This window comes from Corvus brachyrhynchos, unplaced genomic scaffold (assembly GCF_000691975.1).
Source record: "Corvus brachyrhynchos isolate BGI_N302 unplaced genomic scaffold, ASM69197v1 scaffold1, whole genome shotgun sequence".
Taxonomy (NCBI): domain Eukaryota; kingdom Metazoa; phylum Chordata; class Aves; order Passeriformes; family Corvidae; genus Corvus; species Corvus brachyrhynchos.
Window position 1 is genome coordinate 11,221,503 of NW_008237222.1, and position 21,540 is coordinate 11,243,042.

At 39.4% G+C, this 21,540-nt stretch overlaps 1 protein-coding gene across 1 annotated transcript in view; it reads left to right on the forward strand.

The window, feature by feature from the left end:
- ASPG (asparaginase) overlaps positions 1 to 19,394 on the forward strand; it is a 46,118-nt gene extending 26,724 nt beyond the window's left edge. The window contains exons 11-17 of the mRNA XM_008629793.2: positions 2,303 to 2,422; positions 3,484 to 3,579; positions 4,429 to 4,592; positions 10,898 to 10,984; positions 16,932 to 17,031; positions 17,349 to 17,407; positions 18,992 to 19,394. Of these exons, the coding sequence (XP_008628015.1) occupies positions 2,303 to 2,422; positions 3,484 to 3,579; positions 4,429 to 4,592; positions 10,898 to 10,984; positions 16,932 to 17,031; positions 17,349 to 17,402 (621 nt within the window). The 3' untranslated portion in view covers positions 17,403 to 17,407; positions 18,992 to 19,394. The remainder of the gene's footprint in view (positions 1 to 2,302; positions 2,423 to 3,483; positions 3,580 to 4,428; positions 4,593 to 10,897; positions 10,985 to 16,931; positions 17,032 to 17,348; positions 17,408 to 18,991) is intronic.
- Positions 19,395 to 21,540: the final 2,146 nt, after the last annotated feature.

Consider the following 21,540-nt stretch of genomic DNA (forward strand, 5'->3'; position numbering starts at 1 on the left):
CAGGAATGCATGAATTTCTGTGCCTTATGTAGTGAAATCTTAATCCTGACACTTTGGGAGATGACATCGTGATGAGTCATTCCCCAGACTTAACACTGTAGGCACATGTCTCTCATGATGGTGCTTTGGTTTTATTAAAACTATAACAAACCTGACCATTATTTCATGCTCCACATCTTCCAACCAGTAGCAGCTCTTGAGACAAACATATTTGAATACCTGTGATCCTAAGTGTGGTGGCTGGAAGTCCCACTTACCATGCTATTAGACAGTTTCAGCCTGCGAGCTTGCAGTTGTTTGCTAAAGCCCTGGCTCTGAGAAATGGGAGGAGGAGCTGTGTGTGTCTTTGGTGAGGATGCCTGGAACATGCTCTGTGCAAGGACATGCCTGGCAGGCTACACAGTGCTGTGAGGAGCAGGGGTGTTGGATGTGTTTGTACATTTGCACTTCAGAAACCCCAGCTCAGCACTGATACCCCTTTGGCACACTCACTGACCCTGGAAGCCACCCGCACTAGCTTGTTGTTTTTAATGCAGGCTTTAATCTTCTTGCACAGAGGATTTTTTGACCTGGGACAGGAGAAACCTTCTCAGCTGGCTTCTTGCCTCAGTGTGTGAGTTAAAACTTAATTTGAGATCCAGTTTGCTGAGGTGAGATAGCTGACTTACTCAGGTGAGAATTTGATTATAAGGTGTTACAGGTACCATGTCACAAGATAATTCTGAATTTTCATGTGCTGCCCTTTGGATTGTGCTACACAGTTTTTGTGTGGTGATATGCTGGACCTCCTTTATATGGTTTGAAAAACAAAGTAACTTTTGCAATTTCTTTGAGTTATGCAGTATTGGTTTCCTCATTTGACTCATTGTACTGACCCACAAACAGTTCTGCTGGCACAACTAAGGGAACAGCATACTGCATTGCCTGGGCAGGAATGAGTTATAGAGACCAGGAGAAGAAGAAAGCCTGGAAATATGTTGTCTGTGGCAATATCTTCAGCTAAACATATCACCAAACAATAGTCTCCCAAGAGACAGAAGCTCTCCTGAAGCTGGCGTGGTTATTTTAGGATTCTCTTTCAACATGAAGAGCAAGGAATGTGCCCCCAGTCACATACAAATGTCTGGAGAGCTGGTGGGACTGAATAAGGCACGCAGGGCTTTGCACTGAGTGCATTTAGCACAGGTGCCAATTGCTAAGGTTACCTGTGTAAAGCAATGATCTCAATGTGTCAGATTCTAAAAGTGTGCCAAAGCAGTTGGTATCCTCAGTTGGTATGGGAGTCTTCCAGCAGACAGCTATGGTACTGTCAGCTCTTGGAGGGTGTTTTTTAATAAAGGGCATGCCTAGACATAAGTAAACCTGGGGCATTCCTCCTGCCAACATCACATCTGTTTCTTGCAAACTTTCACAATCCGGCTTTTTAAAATTCTAATTGAAATAACTATGTGCTTTATAGCTGCATCAGCAACCTTTCATGAAAGAGTGCCAGTATGTAAAATTGTCAGAATTGAGGAAACCAGTTGCTTTTTCTTGATGACTGGCTTCTATCTGTGTTCTCCAAGTTTCCCAGAATCTGTTTTTTAGAGTGTTTTCATTTCTTTATTGCCCTATTCAAGTACTTTGTACACATGAATTGGCTGACCTTTTTACATTTTGATTTTGGTTGTTTTTCCAGTTATATTGGAGGCACCCATCCTGCAAACTGTTACATGCCTGTTTGGGTACTGAATGACTGGTACTACTGTAGATTTTCTGCATTCAAAACTTGATCTATGTCCAAATTTCTACAGAATCAGGGCTGATGGAGCTGTTTGAAAACCCATGGAAATACATGACCGTCTACAGGCAGCACTGGGCTTTGTTTTGAGGTTTATGTACACAGTCTGTGTAGGAGTCCTGAGGTTTGTGAATGCTGGCAAAAGGCAGCATTTCAGAATATTCTGGTCTTAAGCCTCACTCTGCTCATTAGTCATTATCTTTGTGTTTTTGAGTAGGCTGCAGCTTACCCCACTAGGGAACTTTTGTCCACATATTCTAAAAATTGGGGTGTTATGTGCTTATTTTGGGTTTTTTTTTTTGCTTTGGAAGAAAGTTTTGTTTGCCTGTCTCTCTCCCTCCTTTGTCTTTTAAAACGTGCAGTCTGCATGGGACAGTTACTGTTTCTTTAATCTTTTGTCTGCATTCAATTAGTTTCCATAATTCCTCCAAACAATTTTCTAACTTGATTCTAAGGTTTTTTTATTAGACTACCACCATATTTTTCCTCTGCTAACAAAGGGTTTGATTGCTTGCTTTTCAGATGCTGAGTGAGAATCTAAGAGGAGAAATGACTGTTGTACCCACAGGAGCCAAGATCTCTTTGAGAGATAGCAAGTTTATTCAAGTGATTGCCAAATCTCTAAGTATCAGCAGCAAGGAGGTATATACTTAAATATTTAAAATTAATATCATGTAAAGCTGTAAACTAAGTTAAATGAGCCTAGATTAAAGATGAACAGCAAAGCTGAAAGAAAATCGGAATATGGAGTTAGGGAGAAAGAACACAATGACAATCATATAACTAAAATGTTTTTAATTAAAAACTTACTAACTTTTTTTTCCCTCCTTTTTGTAGCCCCATCTTGGGTTTATTTTCTTGGCTGGCTGGTTGCAATAACAAGCCTCAGACAGATGCTGTAATTCAGGGTATCAATGATATGAAGAAGTGCTTTGTATTTTTGTGGTCAAATGTATTGACAGTTTGGAGCAATCCAAATAATAATGGGTAAAACAGCTTAATTGTACATGCAGTCATAGAAGGCTGATACTAAGGAAGCATTAAACAAGTGTAATTTGTGGTGTTTAGTATTAGCCCCTCCCAATTAGAAAATATAATAGAAATATAAATTAGATAATACAGTACTGGTTGTACAGATGTTCCCTTTCCTCTTGAATTTGGTTCAGGGAAGATGGGATTTTTATTAACTAATGAATACTGAATGTATTCTTTAGTTCTTTAGTACGCATGAGGAATGGGAGAATATTCAGGGGGCCTACGAGGCTTGTCAGTGTAGGTTTGAAATTACAGGTTACACAAATATCTGAGGAATCACATTAATAAAACTGATCCAGTCTTGGGGATAATGGACTATATGGTCTTTTCCAACTCCTACCAGTGCTGTTTCTCTTACTGTGCTGGTGTGTAGCTACGGCAGTACAGAGATGGCAATTAGTGTGTGCACCTTAAATGGTTTATAAAGATATCAGGTACTTGTAGTGTTGCCAGGGAGGAATATAAATCTTACGGATGTGAGACTGACAAAGTGTAAAACAAACATGAGACTTCTTTCCTTCCAAGAACTAAATGCTACCATTTCTAAATATCCAAATGACTAATTTGGAAACTTTACATAAAAGCAAGGGCAGTGTTTTTACGACTTGGGTGTCAATCACATTAGAGGTGAGGCTGATATTAAATGTTTAATTTTATTTGTTTCTCAGGAGTTAGAAGCTGTACGAGATGCATTAATTCCACCTTTGGCTTGTGCTGCAGCGAAACTGGGTGACATAGATGCACTAAGAGCCATAGCAGAAATGGTAATGTAAAATGAACAGTGTGTACAAAACATTAATTTTTAAAAAGAGCTATAATTGATGTTAGGAAGCCATGCTCATGGAAAGTGACAACCTAAGTTTTAGAGTCAAGGTGCTATGACTGTTACAAGTGGTTTCTGGACTTCTTGGTCTTTGTCTTTCAGAACTGGTGTGCTCTTTTTCCTCTCTGGTTTTCAGCTGTTTACATTTTCTTTTGAACTGTGAAAATACAGGTAGATTAAAATGCAAGTTCATATCTGCTAACTTTGGAACATTTTAAAATGATTTGTGCTGCTTTCTCTTCATTTAACTTTCTTTATGCATATTCATAGTATCCACCTTTTGGATGTAAATCTGTCAGGATTAAAAAAAAGAACTTGAAAATTATATTTAAGCAAAACACAGTGCGGTTCTAATTCAGGATTTCTGGCTCTCCTCAAAGCTCTAACTTCGGTTATACCTGAAGAAGAAACAGGCATTTCCCTGTCATATCTTTTTTTTCTTTCACCTCTTTGCCTTGGTTTACCCTACTATTGAGATTTTGGTAATGGGCCTCAAGAAAGGACAAATATATCTTGAAAGTAAGAATTAACTAAGACAAGAAAAATTAGCAGTCTGTGGGGACAAAGCTGCTGTATGGTGTGCTGTAATAAAGAGCATATCCCAGTGGGGAACATGCAGGAGGTGGAATAAATATCTTTATTGGCACTAAAACAATGCTGCAAGATAAACTTTAAGTTTGACAAGCTTAACAATTTGGTGGCAGAATTATACATGCACTGTGTGACGTTTGCAACAACTTAATGTGCAGCCATTATCTTTTTGGCATGTGAAGAATATGTCTTTTTGTAGGGTGGAAACCTGAGCTGTGGCGACTACGATGGCCGAACTCCACTCCACATTGCAGCCTCTGAAGGGCATCTGCCCTTAGTTGAGTATTTGTTGACGTCTGGCGCGACTGTTTATGCCAGAGACAGATATGGATCTACCCCACTGATGAATGCAATCAAGTTCAGGTAACAATTTATGTACTGCTCTATATAAAGTTTATAAACCTTCTATCATTTTGGATTTCAAGCCCATCCATCCTGTGTCCTGGTCTTGTCTTGTCTCAGCAGTCATCTGTAAATTACAGCAGTTAAAATAACACATATCAGCTTATTTCAGAGGATGTGACTAGCCTAAATGAAAAGATTTTTTTAGAATAATGTGGAATGAAAGCAAACAACTTGGTATGCATGCAGAATTTTAGCATAAGGTAATTATTGCTGTCCTCCTGCCAAGACTTTGTCCATAATTTCAAGGATCCACTCTTTATTCTGAAGCTTCCTTATAAAACAGAGCCAAACTGATCACTCCTTTTGACTGTCAGAAGTGAGAGTGCAGGACCATGGGCTGTCTGGTTTTTTTCTGCCCTTCCCTTTCTCATCAAGACCAGACTGTTTCAGTTGGCACAAAATATACCGGTAGGTTGACATGTTTTAATCTTCCCCTTCCACCAGTGCTTTCCTGAGTCTCTTGCTGGATGACTGGTTTTTTGATTTTTCCCTTCCACCCACTCATAATTATATGGGATGGTTGCATGGCTCTGCCTGCTTTGTGGATTTCCTCTTCCTGCTGTTATGAATGTCAGCAGTTCTTGAACGGTAGTCATGGACTTGCACTTTACTGGTCTCTTCCATGTTGTATAGTCCTAAGGAATGGCCATAGCACAGAATATAAAAGTTATCAGTCATCAGAATTTAATTTTTTAAGATTTAGTTTGTGTAGCCTGGGGATTCATAGAGCCATTGGTCTTCCAGTGTGTTAGAAGCTGCACACCATAATCTCTCATTGTCTTTGATCCACTTTCAGCTCTGTATCTCATATTCAGTCTGTATTGAGAAAAGCCATTTTTTTTCTGTAAAGGAGCTTGGAGTGATTGAATTTTCATGGTCTTCATGGATGAATGTCCCCAAATATTCCTACAGCTTTCTAATGTTGACAGGTTCACCTGGTCTGTCAAGCTGGAGTCAGCTCCCTGGGAGGTCTGACAGTCCTAGATTACCATGAGCTGCAGGAATAACTTGAAGGCTTCTTCTGTCTCAAAGACCAGATGTAGAAAACTCCCCAGGCTCTCTGACTGTGAGACCTGGAGTCCAGCGTAGCCGCGCTGTGTTATTGCCATTCCTCCTGCATGGTCCCGAATGGCTTTGTGGCTGTTGCTTTACCTCATGAATATATAAGCTCTGCAGACTTAAAGCAAAAACAAGCCCAACAGCAAATCAAACAAATAACCTCGGAGATGAATAGAGGTGGCTCTGGTCCAAAGTGAGAAAATGCTAGAGCATTAGATACTATTAGATGTTCCTGCAAATCAGGCACCTACTTTTTTTACCACACCCATCTACCGCCTGAGGAATTTCACATGAGCTTGTTGTTTGGATTCCTTAGAATTGCCACTCCTATATTAGACTCCTACTATGACTCTTAAACTCTTTAAAACTGCACACCCATTTTGATGCAGGGAATTGTAAAAGGAAACTGCACCATAACCATTTTCAGTTTCTCTTTTTGTTTCTACTGTTGGAATGAGAGGAAGAGTTGACTTAGAACTAATCTCATAAATGTGTATTTATGATCTGCTGTGTACTCATACTGCACTTCATACTGGTAAGCATATAAAGGAGAATGCTAAGGAGCAGACATCTGTATATGTGTGCAATTAGATACCCACTAAAAAGATTTCTGCTACACAAGTATTTAAATTCTATTTATTAAACACTTGCAAGCTGAAAGTGAAGAGATTATCCTGATAGAAAGTGGCAGAGAGGAAAGAGGTGGGGGGGAAAACTGATGATAATGAGTAGTCAACGCCTGAAACTGTTTAATATTGTAACTCTCTCAATTTTACTGATCATTGCATCAGCTTAATCCCATTTTCTGAGAATTAATATTTGTTTAATTGGCATTTAACTGCAATACAGTATCCACTCATCTTAAAAATAGCTTTCTTCCAGTCTTTTTATGTTACATTTCTCAGTGGCTTGCCTTTTAACCAGCATGCAAACCTATATAATGATGACTGATTTCTCTCTTCCATTTAATAATTTGTAAAGATGATCAGGAGTTATGTCTCTTCATAAAAGCTTCTTAACATAGTACTGTCAAGTGATAGATCAGTGACTTGATTTATGTCAATAATAGTCTCTTAAATTTTTTGACTTGAAGTGACTCTTTCTTTGTTTCTTTCTAAACAAGAAATAAACTACTGCATTTCCGCTTTTTCATTTGTAACTCTGCAATTTGCCTGTAGTCTCACTCACTTTATGCATGAAGCTAAACAGACCACTGTTAATTTAGGCCAGTTGCTTGACATATCAAAATAAGTAGCATTCCTTTAATTTCTTACAGCACCCTCAAGGGATAATTCATTTTCAAAACAATAGAATAATATTCTTTTAATAATAGAAACTCTCTAAGTAGGAAAATGTCTTGAATAAAAATTGTGTATATTTTAAGTAGTAAAAGTGCTTCCATTTACTTGTAGAGCAGTGGTAAAAGGTTGAAAATGGGGAGTTGCTCATACAGTGCTGTGAGAACGTCAGATTAGAGGTAGTAAAATTACCTCCCACGTAAATGTGAATTTAAATACTTGATATTTTGCAAGGTTACATTTACATTACTTCAGGAAATCTAAGGCAGAGAGAAAATCTAACCACCACTGACTCCAAAAAGCACACTGAAGCCTGTCTTACAGTGTTTGAGCATGAAATTCCCACTGATACCATGCAGAAAACCGAACAAGTGAAACTAAGCTGATCCTGCCATAACCATTCTGGTTGCTAGGGGAGCAAGCATGAAAAAGAATGAAGCAAGTCAAGTTTGGATATACATTACACCTGCATTTCTTTAAAGAGAGTTGGTGGAAGGTGTGCACCCTAAGGCCCCAATCCTGCAAACTCTTACATGTGTGTTAATTTCACATGTATGATTCATCCCTTTTGAAGTTGATTCACTTTTAATAAGTGTCTGCCAGGTGAGGGCCTGGGATGATAGGTACTGTACAGAATCTGGATTCCTGTGAATCCAGAGCCCTCATGAACTGGTAAGAGTGTGGATGTCTTTGCCTGGAACTCAAACTTTGTTCATAGTGCTGAACATTGAAGACTGCACCATTTCAGATGTTTTGCTATTAATATATTAAAACATTAGTATATACTCAAGTTTTAATGTCCAGTGCTATCAACAATGGAACTTAGCAGGTAGGAGACACTAGAAACACCTTTTGTCTATTTGTTTTTTCCTTCAGAGAGGAATGAATAACTGATACTATCAAAAGGCTATCTCAAGTAACATATGCAGAATAATATTATTTCTACAGCCTGTGTCTGACCAAGAGCCACAGTTTGGTGACAGAACACACTAGGAAAAGGGAGGGTCAGGAACAGCTCACAGGTGACAATGCTTATCAGGTGGGGCTAGACTGGGCACAGAGCTGTGCAAGCCAGGGCTGACATGGGGATGTTGCCATCCCTCTGCACCTTGAGCTTTGACTGTCCAGCAGTTCCTCTGCTCTTGTTTCGTGCTGTAACCTTAGAACAGGAGTTGTGTTTGAGCCATTCCCAAGAAGTTTGTGGCTCATGACATCACCTGAACTTCAGATCAGCTCAGCTGTAACCCTTATGAGGATTTTGTAAAGCCACAGGAGAGCAGCACTTCAAGAAACAATTTCTAAAGACAAATACCTCTCATGTGCCTAAGACATAACAGTATCAGAAAATTCACAGCCAGCCTCTTGAGGTACGAATATTGCCCTTGTGGTAGGTACAAGACAGCAGAAGTGGTGCTCTGGAGAGGGCTTAAGTTTGTTCAGAATGTAGATGGCGTTTGGGTGCAAGTAGGAACAAGCTGCAGTGCGACTTGCCTCCCACATAGTTTCCATGTTGAGTGGTGGGAATGTCAGAGGTGGTCTGTTTGCTTTCTTGGACTGATCTGCACTTCATAGCCACAGCACTGAATCTGACACTTTTAAACTTTGCATTACTCTTTGTCCCTACTTTTCCTCTCCCTTGCCCTGTCTTTAACAAGCAGTAGTGCACAGCACTTCTTCCCACTGTACCAAGAAATGTGACTTTGAATGGCTCATCAGGACATTGTACTTCTGTTTAGAAATGCTTTATTGTAAGCATTTATTGTAAACACTATCAGTTACAATGCTTACAAATTTAATTTATTTCAAGCCACTATTTTTTTTTCCTTGTTTAAATTTGCTGTATTAATTGAGTTGGGTAAATAATCCCGAATCTGTCTATACCAAAGATTTACAGAGTCCCACTCAGAGCAGTAATAGCTGTGTGGTGTGAGTGGGATGTGAAGGGCATTCTGGAGAGAATCTTCCTACCAGTAAGGAGTAAATAGTTACAACAGGAAGAGAAAACCTGGCTTTTTGCTGGTATCCAGAGGTACAGACCTCATAGGGGGTCACATTGAGGGAAGATACCATACAACATTAAATGCTTTGCAGCCTTTTATCTTTTAGTGCTGTCCCATAGCAAAGCTTTTATTTTTAAAAAGTGCTCATTTCATGCTGTGATTTCCCATATAAGGTGGGAAATGAGGAATACTCCAGGGCAGTCCTTGGACAGTAAACAGACACTCCCCATGTTATGTTCAGTACCCAGTGAGAGTGAACAGACATGTTCTACATTAATCTATTTCAGGTCAAATTTCATTTCAGCTAATTACTGTTTGGCTTAAGACTAAGAATTAAAAAATTCATACATGTAGAATTCATCCTTCACCACAGATTGAAAAGTAGGAAACCATGCCATTATTTGCTGGCTCAAGGAGATGCTTGTGGATGATGAGCCACGTCATAAGGGACCCACCTGAGAAAATATTTTAGATAACTGAACAAACTTGAGGCATGTGCTGTTCCAGCAGTGCTTTGCTATGAAGCAAAGTAAGAATATATATATTTTTTTGGCTGTCAATTGGAACAAAGTATAATTAAAAAAAAAAAAAAAAATCTGTCTCCTAGGGTCAATAACCTGTGTTTGGAAAAGCAAGGTGATTCCCACAGTATGTGTACAGTTCTTTAGTTAGTTGAGAAACTTAAGATCTTATATGAAACATATAAGCTTACAGAGGCTTTATATGGAAAACTGTAAAGTAACTTCTGATTGAAGACAGAGTTTCCTAAAAAGAAGCAGAGGGATTAGATAAGTAGTTTAGTCCAATTCAAAAAGGGAAAGGCCCATGGCTACCAACAACTGATTAAGCAGAAAGTGTATGGGAGCTTATATTTTTATTTTTAATTACTACAGATGATCTTTTAGGTAATGGGTTGGAAAAGCTCGTATGTTTCCTGTTAAATTATAAGCCTACCTCTTTATTTTGAAGTGTTATAGTGTAGCAACTTAAAATAGGAATTATGAAACTATTCCTGATCTACTGGGTCATCATGCTTCTTCTGGAGCTTGATTTGTAAACGGTATCAGTTGTTTAGCAGAGGAGCACTCTGTTGCCTCCTTTTCAAACCCAGTTCTAAACCTTCCACTAGGTTAGTTATGAAAAATGTATTTTGCAGATTTTTTACTTGTCATGTTATTTTCTACCCACAACAGTACCTTTAGAGAGCAGCCTTTCCATAGAGTTTCTTGAGCATCTAACTAAGGTGTAGGTGTTGCCTGGTAGTGCTATTTGTCCCTTTATCTCAAAGGATAAAGGACAAGGAAAGACCTCCTAAAGTCTCCAGGTAGAAACAAATAATAAAGGTGTTGGGAGGAGGAAGTTAGGAAAAGATGTACATTTGACAGAGGTTCATAAGAATTCTTACCATCATTTTGAAGCCCTAAAAATCCGATGAGCTTCTCCATTAACATAAAGATTCATTGCTTATCTGCAAGACATAATGTTTTATTTAATTCTGATATATATGGGCATTGTATTCTCTAAAATACAGGAATGATGCTATGTAATAAATATTCTCCCTGTTTGCATGTATTTCAGTTACTAATATTTCTAGTGTTAAATTAACCTAGCACTAAGGTAAACACACTAAGAATTCTTGTAAGAGAAGGGTATGCATCCCTTTCATTTTTAGAGCTGAACTTAACACTTCCTTGGGCTTAGTGTGTGAATGAGTTTTTGAGAGGGAGGGAAGCTGTGTTTACTGCATCTGTCACCTTGGAAAAGATTCATTGATTCTGTGATTGTGGAAAATAGAATGTAAGAACTTTCACTGACTGTTTGTGTATATGACAATGCTGGATTCAGGGGGGGAAAAGCCCCTCCAGGTCAAGTCACTTTCTCTTTTTTTTCTATTCTTTTCATAAAGGCACATACCAGTGATTAACTTGTTACGAGAAACAGGAGCGCACCTTTCAAGCCATGACTTGGAGGACGTTGGGACAATACTCTGCAGGTAAATGTGATATATGGTGAGGTGGCCCTAAAATGGTGTGGAGAGGCATGGTTTTTCAGAGGAGACTCAAAAATGGAGAGCTTTCAATAAACAGTTGGGTCCCTGGCACATGAGGTGGCTCTTTCTGTGCTAGATGAATAGTAAGGCAACAAGTGAAGTGATGAAATTAAGAATCAACTCTGTTTCAAAGCACCAATAACTCAAGAGAGTTCCAAAGTAGAGAGAATTGTGGGGATAAGTGAGCTGGAAGCAAATATATACCCCATTTTTTCCCAAAGTCTTTTACTGAGGAGTGGTGAAAAGAAGATGTTCAAGGTATGATTTTGTAACATCTCTCTTAAAAATAAAGGTGCACAAAATGCATCATTTTTATTGTTATAAAGTCCACTTTTCACTTATATTGGAATGGCTTCTACTATAACTAGTGTATAGTATTGTTCTTAAAAATAACTAAATCAAATAGACAGATTTGATTTAGTTGTGAACAGCTGCTCACCATCACTATATTTAATTTTAAGAGGATATAATTCTCTTAGAGCTGGTTTGAATAAACTTGCTTTCAATATATAATGATGTGGATATGTATTATAAAAAGAAATAGATGTTAGATTTCATTTTTTCCAGTACTGGTCCTGAATTACAAATTACTCTGAAAATTGTGAGAAGGTTCATGTATATCTGAAAATTACTTGTAGTTTTTGCTTCATTTCCTCTTCTCTCTTTTGAAAAACAAACAAAAAACCCCTGAGTACTGACCTTTATATCAGGACTTGGCAGGAAACCATGAGACTTGCAGGGACCAGCCAGTGCTGTATAATGTCTACAAAACAAGGTCAAGGTAAAGCTTATGTGTGTTCTGTGTAGAGACTGGACTCTGTCCTTTGAATAATTCTGGAATTAAGGAACACTAGCTGGAGTGTTTCCATTGTCATAACATGCTCAGAGGAGACTGGGTAATAAGGCTTTTACCATGGAGTCAAAATGTGCACTTCCCAGGGCACTGTAAGTGATAGGACAGAGCTAAACCCTTGGTTTGTGCAGTTTCCCTCTGCCAAAAGGCAAGAGGAGTGGTTTAGGGAATGACATTCTTCTACAAATAAATTGGCCCCTTGCTTTGTCCTGGTGGCACATGCAGAACCAGTTTGGCTAGCTGACCTGGCAGTAATATGTCCAAAAAAAGAAGAAAAAATCAGGAAGAGAAAAAGGGTACTTCAAACAAAATAACAAAATGTGGTTCTCATGCAGTTTGTTACAGCTTTGTAGGGATCATTGTGCACCTGGATCTGCTTGAGGGGAGGATGCATAGCCTGTACCAGGAGCAGAACCAGGCAGAGGTCAGGCTTTGAGACAGTGCTGAAGTGGCTGTTCCTACCCTGCTCCTGCAGAGCTGAAGCTCTTCCTCTGCTCTGCTGTTTTAGAGGGCCTGGCATAGTCATTGCTAACAAAGTGGACTTACTCCACAGAGCATTATTCAGAGACCTAAAAGTTACTAAATCTGAGGTGCTGGTGTTTGTCCTCTTGCCAAAATGTCTCTGATACTTCTCCAGTGTCCTCAGATGACCTTACTGATACACTCATTTTTCCAGCATGTTCTGGCTCATGTCTCTGTCCTCTCTCTTAACTCCTTATTTTAAGCTCTCTCTACAGGCACTGGCACCTGCATGGCAGTAAACATGTCCACATGGTCAGGCTGCTTGTAGAACCAGCTGTTTATAACATCTCCCCTCTGTCTAACTGGAGCTATTTTCCTGCATTTCTTCTATCTTTTAATGTGCCTTAAGCTGCAATTTCTACCAGTCCAAATTTGTCACCAAGGCAATTTGTCAAGCTCTTGTGGTTTAGAAGGATAAAGCTGCTTGCTTTCTGATAAGCTCTGTGTTCCTGCACTTAGCTAACTTAACTTTTCCTCCCATGCAATTCTCTCTGAATTAAATTATAAGTATGTTTTCCCTCTTTGCTACCGACCAATCCTCAAACAGACTGTTACGAAAGAACATAAATAGTGATTTTTGTGTTCTAATAGCCTCCTCAGCCTCCTTCTGTTTAGACTCATGATTTTAGAATAGAATAGAATAGTTCAGTTGGAAGATTATGGAGATAAAATGAAAATAAATGTGTTCCTTTGGCATTGGTGATGTTTGAGAGGGAAAGGAGTACCAGCCAGAACTGAGGGTTGGACTGTATCAGTGGGAACTCTTGTGTAGGAAGTGGAGATGCACATAGTTATTAAATCTTTCATGGTTTCATTTGCTGGTGTCTTTTTTTAAGTGAGAGGTGTTAGTCTGGTTTCAGAATCACTTTGTTGATGTTTGGTATCTGGTACATGGCTTTGTTTCAAAATGAGATCTCAGTGTTAGTAATCTGTTAAAAATGTCAGAATATCTTCTTGTATTGCAGTAGTATTGTCATCTGTCTGAAAAACCAAACCATGATGAGATAAATTGGGACACTCAGACTTACTCTGAAAGCTTCTGGAGTTAGTAAACAGTTGATTTGTGGAGTTTTTTTTTAAAGGAAAAAAGCTTGTATAGAGGTACTTCAAGTCTGTACTTCACAGAATTAAACAGGGGCATAAAGCCAAAACAGCTTACTTTTTCATATACTTATAAAATGATATTATATGGTATGATATGATACAGAGGGATGCAGCCTTTCAAAATCACCACCTTTCAGAATAAGATGCCTCTTCAACTTAACATAAACAGGGGGTAAGGCTGGGGAAGGAAGAATAAATATGCCTCTGCAGGAATTAGGACCAAGCTTCTACTGCCTGCTGTCTTTCAAAGAAGTCTGTCTGTCTCAGCTGAGAGAGATGCGGAGATACAAGCTAAGAACTCCCAAATGTGTTCAGGACAGAGCAAACCATGCCTTGTGCTGGACTTCTTCTTTTTTCTTTTTTTTCGGATCTTCATCTTAAAACAAAAAGAAGAAAAAAAATTTTCTCTTCTGTCCAGGTGATGACACACCTGAAAAAAAGAAAGTCTCTCCTGATTACTTCATATAGACACTGAAAAGGGAGAATTGCTGATAAAGCACAGCTTTGTGTCCCTGGGAAAGATGAAATCCTAGTACATGAGGAGGCAGGAGGGAGCTCCAATGTGTCATTTCACTTTACTTTTTACTTCCCAAATCTACAACTGCATTGGCCCTTGTCCTTATAAACCTTCTGAGACCTGACAAGCTTTGCTCCTGGTCCCCTGAGAGTAACAGAGCACCCCTTAAATTGCAGCTTGATGTTGGTGTGGTGGGAGACACAGAGAACACTGTCACTATTATTGGTATCTTAGCTCTGTCATCATCATGGCTACATTAGCTCTGCTGAAACTGTGAACTGGATACATAATATTTTTTTCTGAATGCAAAAGTACTGATAGGCAGGATGCCTGGGATTATCTGCTGTCAAAGGTATCAGGGTTTACTAAAATGAGTTAGATAGTTCTTTATCAACAAAGCAGGTTTTCAACATTCTGTTAAGTGTATACTGAAGCTATCTTTATTCCATTTCATTATATAAAAGTGATGGACTCACTGCTTAGAGGTTGCACTTGTAGTAGGAATTGGTGGCATAAATACATTTGAGACAAATACAGAGCAATGGTCCCAATAGTGTAAATTGAGAGGTCCCTGTATATATTTGAGTATATCAAGTACAGTTACTGTGTGTAAAGGAAATACAAATGTGTACAGCTTGACTAGGGGAATCTGGAATTGGAGAAAATGTTTTGTGGTGCTCTTGATGATAATCAATCTAGTAAACAGTAGGTATCTTCTATTTAGAGTGGTATCTAAATTTTCTCAGAAGCTACATCACCTTTTGTTCTCTGGGAACACTACCCATAGAATAAAGTTCTCACTTGACTGGTAAATGGCTGCTGCAAAATTGAAGATACTTCTGTGTATTTGGACTGCTCTAATGTCACGGAAGGAGACCACTTCGCAGTTTTGACCTCTGCAGTGAGGGTTAAATTGCTCTTTCTGAATAGGTGCTGTTAGGCAGTTAATTTTCAAGTAAGTGCAGCAGTCCTTGTTTGTTGCTTACAGAGATGTAGCTGAGGTGCCCTGGGTGTGTGTAGGTTGGTAATATTTCTGAAAATCTTTGACCAAAGTGGTTTCTGCTTTGCACATGGCTGAACGTTGAGATTCTGTTTGGCAAATACAGTGCTCTCCTGTCCAGTGCTGGTGATGCTCATAACTCTCTAGGTAGGCTTTTTGTTTGTTCCTTAGCCTGTGACCTTACAGTGTTAACAGCAAGAGACTAGCCTTTGTAAACAAAGATAATTCATATGTTCCAGAAGTGGCTGCTAAGCGATTTCTTTGCTTTACTAATGCTTACACTTTTTCTTTACTAATGCTCATTCCTTTCCTGCAGTTTCCTTACCAACCTCCCACTGAGCTTCCTGTTGGACCTCCTCTGCCTTCCTCTGTTTCCTTATTGCTTCTGAGGGGCCTTTTTTCTTTGTGATGGCAGTTTTCATTCATGATTTATTGATCCTTTCCTTCATAATGCCAGACTGAAGCGCCGTTAAACCTCTTAGTACCCCACTACCACTTCCCTGTCCCCCAAAGGCCTCAGCTGTAGGTCACCTGGGGGTTGTATGGAGGAACACAGACAGAGACAATCTGCTTTCCCTTTTTGTGCCCAGCCTCTGGGACTGCTGCAATTAAAGGCTTCCACTCCCCTGAAAACATATTTTCAGGTACTTAAGCGATTTAATCAACAACAGAAGTGATTTCCACCTAGCAGAGAAGTGAATGTTGCAGCCCTGCTGTCATGGTTTCTTCCATGAGTTCACCTGACTACCCCTTGTATCTTTGAGCCTTCTCCACTCTTCACCAGGTCTGCATGGCTTGGTCATCACCCCCAGGAGCTCATCACCATCTCCATCCCTGCTGCCAGCACAGTGCCTGTCACCCACAGCAAGCTCTCGTTAAGGCAGCAAACTCTGAACTTAATAATGTTGGGGAGAGTTCCCCCTCTCTTAATGAGATTCAACCTCACTTGAAGATTATCAGCAGGGTTCTGCTGAAACAATCTGCAAGCTCACAGCAAGCTCAGGTCTGAAGCTTCACAGATGCTGCTATCCTGAGAAGACTGAAGGTCATCCTCCCAACCTTCCCATCAGTTCAGCCTGTCTTCAGGCTTGGTACAGACTGGCATGATTTTGCATATATACAGGCTCTTAGCTCTTTTGCCAAAATGAGAGTTAAAAATAAACCTTAAGTATTGTGGATGGGACTACCAGAAAATGTGCAAAAAAATAATCTGGTGTGCGTTCCTCTGGAAACTTTAACTCACTTGTTTGTATAGGACTCATTCAGATCCTCCCTATTGCTTGTTACATGTGGCAGAGAGAGGTCATCTTTAAAAAGCTTTTTTTCTTTTTTTGCTTACTGCCCATTTAAATCCTACAAATTGTTTTATAAAACAAATATAGCTGTGTTACTGTCCAAATAATATCACATAAATATACTTAATGTCATAACTACTGATAGCAAACCCAGTTATGCAAACTTGTGAAGGGGGTTTCTTTGTGGTTTTAAGTAAGTCCCATGGGTTGCTGGTACATCTGCTTGTGCTCTCACTCAGCTGCATCTTGATTTAGCCATTGCCCTCCCCCCAACTCATTTCATGAGATAAATATTGTGTTGTGAAATATGAAACTGCGTGACTTTTTTTTCCCCTTTGGTCATAGTCACACCCACTATGTGAAACTAGCCTGTTGTAAGTACTTATAGCACAGCCCTATTAATTTAAGGAACTCATTCATCAAGCTGTGTTGCTTGCTCAGCTATTCAAAGCTGTTGTAATAGTGTTCCTTACCTCTCTACCCTGGCAGCCATGTTGAGCCTGGTTCAGCTTTTGCCTGCTGAGCTCATTGACAGGATCCAGGAACTCCCTGAAATTAACTGAAAGATTTAGAACCAATATTAATTATTCTTTTCCCAGCCTTACAGCTAGAGGCGATATGGATGGGCTGTACGCCTGGTACCTGGCTGGTGCAGACCTGGAGCAAACTGGTTATGATGGCAGGAATCCCCTACAAGTAGTAAGTGTCCATACAGCTGTGCTCCCTTGGTGTGCTAGCTGAGTAATAACACATGCTCTTGGATAATATTAATTTCGGAAAAATACATGTTGCATCGTGGACTCTAAACTGGATTAGAATTTGTTACAAACGCAAATCTGGTGCTGTTGTGAAGTAATAAATAGTTGGAGTGAGAATTTTCTCATCTATGTTAGAGGAATTAAAATTTAAATTGGATTTTAATTATTTTGTGGTAACATAGTCTTAATTCCCACAAGTGAGCATTTGCGTGTCCTGGTGCACAGGATGGCAGGATTTATTCATGTTTCTACTTACAGGCAGAGGCTACAGGACAGAAGGAGGTTCTTGACTTCCTTAGACAAAAGCAGTAAGAAAGGTAAGATTTCATTTTCAAATGCTGGAGTGCTGAAATGTATGATCAGCACAGGTATGAATAGAGATCCTGTATTTAAGCCCTGGTTCACCCTGGGACATCTGGCTTCAACTGCTGTCCCTGTCTTGGTTTCTGATTTGACTCTGAATACTTTAATCCTTCTTTGTAGAGTGGGGCTAATGTTTATTACTATTTCTGCCTGGACCTGGAAGTGCTTTTTTGTGCGTTCCACAGTGTAGTTCTGAACTTGGGAGTGTAAGAGCTACTAAAAGAAAACCACCAAGGGCAACAATGTGATGTTCCATTGGCCTCTTGCAATAAATTGCTCCTCTGTCTTGCCTGCATTGGAGAGGAAATGCCTTTTATCAGGCACGTTGGCCAGGCCTGGCTCTCAGGGTGCCGTGCCCCCAGCACAGGAGCATTCCCTTCCCCAGGACAGCTGCGTAGTCACCACAGCCATTCAGGAGGGGCCACTGTGCCATCTGCAGCATTTCCACCTGCCCTCTCCTTCTGGCTTTCAATGAAGCACCCTACACCAGAAATCTCCTGGTGTAATATAGTCAGCCACCATGGGAGACGTGTGGCTGATTCGTCACAGACCGGAGTTAGTTGTACTCCACACATGGACTGCAGAAACCTCTGTGACAGAGAGCTCTGCCCAGGGGCTGCTTTAGCTCTGGGCATAGGACAGGGCAGTGTCATGGCCTCCCTCTTCCTCAGGCCATAGAGGCAGCTGCCTGGGTGTCCCTGACATGAATCCCTTCTGTGCTGCCATCGTCCAAGGGGTGTTTCCCTGGCCCTGTGCGTGTGAGGCACGTGTGCGCCTCATGTTCAGAGCATTGGATCTGACAAGTTTCTCTACAGGGAACTTGTTTGGGCATTTGACCTTCTCCAGTGCTGTGCTGTAACTGGAAGCATTTGAAACACTTGCCTTTCATTTCTCAGAGCTCCTTTCTGATGCAACACAATATATTGGCAAGTCTAATCCCAATTTAAATATTGGGAGGAGATGATCTCCTTTATTTATTAAAACTAGCACAAAATGTAGTTAAAGGTTTTGCTGCATCGATGGTTATCTGGCCACTTGTGTTTCCCATTTGAGAGATGTTAGTGGGGACTGCAGTTGGATTGATTCACTCTAGACTGGTTTAAATGAACGAAGGACACAATCAGGCAGATTTTTTTGCTTTCCTTCAAAGTTTTGGGGTTTTCTTTGATTTTACCTGATATAGAAGGATTAGATACAATCACAGTCTTGAGCATTTAAATGGAAGTTTTCCAGTGGTCAGGAGGCAATGCTAAAATACCTTTAGAATGTGAGTTATGCTGCAAAGGGATTTCCATTTTTATTGAAATAGGTCTGCAAAAATTGCTTTTCTTTTTTAAGTGGGGAGTGAGTGTGTTAAATCCTCAAGTTGTCCATGGATCACCTCATAATTCCTTTGGACTGAGCCATCAATAGTGTAGGCGGTCTGAAGGAAGTCTTCAGCACCGCGTGAGAACTGGCTTGGCAGGCTACAGGGTAATCTGTTCTCAGGAAGGTTTTGGATACTGCCTAGTTCTAAACATCATTTTCTCTTTCTCCAGAGGCTGTAGAAGATGGTCACTCCTCATCAGGAATACCAGCTTGAAACATTCATGGTGTTAAGCCATTATGGCTTAACAGGAACAATGGTAGTGCTGCTTGGGGCATACAGGAAAGCTACAGCTTAGAAAGATTCTTTATTTAAGATCACATTGATTATCTAAAAATTATTGGCTGCCTTTATTTTTTAATCACTTTTTGGAAAGAAATGCTTCTAAACAAGTGAGGCTGTTCTGTTACAAGTTCTGATTTTAAAGAGGCCTTTTGAATGTTCTTGCATTAAACCACTGAGGACAGTATTGCAGGCATAGCAAATGGAAATGCTGTGGTGAATTCATACCAAGGAAAAACAGTGGATTGTGCATTTCTGGGTTTCAACTAATAAAATCTCTGAGGAACAATGTTGATTTCACTTGGTCTGTTTTTTTGCAATGACTTTTATCACTCCAGTTGCAATTAGAGCAATTGTGAGTGTCAGTGCAAACAATTGAATCAGTCATGGGCATCTGCCTGCAGTTGTGTACTAATCTTCACCAATGTGTCACTATAAACCCTCACTTGAAATGAGTAGGAGGCAGATGCCATAAAGCATGTTTGTGGGACTGCCTGAGTGAATTGATTGTTTTGTTTCTAATAGCATCTTTCCCACATCCTGACCAGAATATAATCAAGATTGCTACATGCTAGACACGTAATTCTTTGGACTGTAAATGGGATCTCAGTATTAACAGACCCCAAGTTTAAAGTACCAACACTTTCAGACTAAAGAAAGAAGGCAATATGTATCTTTACAGCTGTGTCTGCCCTAGAATATGTAAATGGAGGGAATACTTCAGGCAAATGCATACATTGGAGATGGCAACTTTTAATTTCACCTACAGCTTCTGCAGTACTCTGTGGATTTTCTATCTGCTGCATCTGAAGGGAATCTTTGAAATGCAGATAGATTTTTCTTTTTCCTCTTTATACTACTCAAACTTCCCACAGCTATTCTTATCATGGAGAAAAGCTGCAAGGACTACTTGCTGAGCCTGCTAGTATTAAAAGATTCCCAAGGTATACTGCAAATCAGATCACACTAAAACAAGGGAACTGTGCACGTAGTCTGAGAAAATGCTGTATACACTGCAGTTCAAAACAAAACCATAAAAATGCCTGATTAATGTGAACAGTTGTGCACGTCTTCACTATGGTCACAAAAATTACAACTATGCTGTCTCATTATTAAATTATTGATATTACATAGCAATGAACATGCTTTAGATTGAGTAAAGTGAATACAGAATTAAGTAAATGAGATCTACCATCAAAAATCAGGCATCAAATTTGTCATGTTTTTTGGTGTCTTATCTGTAAATACTTGATGATGTATGTAGCAAATGTTTGTGAAAATTTTTTCAATCAGGAGTAAAATCATGCACAGACTCTTCTTCCTATGGTGTTCAGAATTATCTTGCCTCATCAATAGTCTGTGTTGATGCACTGAACCAGGCAATCCCTATATAATCTTCTTTACAAGTGACTTTCTTGGCATTGTAATATTTTCTCTTTTTTAATTATTCTCAGATGTCATAATTTGTTCACAACAGCACCCATTCTTTATTTCTGTGCCAAAATGATTGACTGCAGCATAGACAGAGGCATCAATATTTTCTTCAGACTTTTCAATAAAGGCTCATCTGATCTACAGAAAACTTTCTAAACAATAACTTCTTATATTTCTAAAATACAATATCCATCTAAAGTACAAAACATACTTTTTCTTTTAAACAAAAAATTATATTCTGGTTTGAACTACTGAACTAATAGGTCTCAACAGTAAAACTGAAGGAGAGGGAAGAAAATAGCCAACTATTTTGGTCCTGCATAAAAGCCAGCTAAAGACATGAAGGACAACATTCTGAGATGTGATCCAGGAAGCAGTTTTAGTTAGAAGCTCATAAAGCTAAAATAAAATGGTTTGGGTCGTTTTACGGTAAGAATAAAGCAGTATTAGCTTCTTTCTGATAAACCTTTACAGAAGTATAGATCCTATTAATATTTCATCTTGCCTGAGACAGTGTTCCTGCAACTTTCTAGAAAATCTGTGATTTGCCTTATAAATAGACCAGTGTGTTTTAATGACAGACATATGAATGCAAATTTAGTATTTATCTGAGGAAGAACTGGATCTCTTTTATGTATGTTAGAATTTCATTCAGGAACTGTTAACAGTCTACAGGTGTTAAGAGAAACTCTGTATAGGGTGCTGTGGCAAGAATCACCCAACCAAGGCCAGAAACTTCAGCTCTTGACTCAGTGTTGGAGATGAACTTCAGTAACTCTTTGGAGATCCTGTGTTGTCTTGTTCGTCTACTACACCCTTTGCTTCATGCTGGTGATTTAATAATCATAATTATACTCTCTGTGATAACTCCCAGTCTTATGATGAATCTATTCGTGTGTAGTAACCCTTAAGTTTTGCATAGTTATTGCTCAAAAGTAAAATCTAAATATTAGTAAGGAATAAAATAGTTCCTATTTGTTTCTATCTATTTGTTTCAGTAAGTGT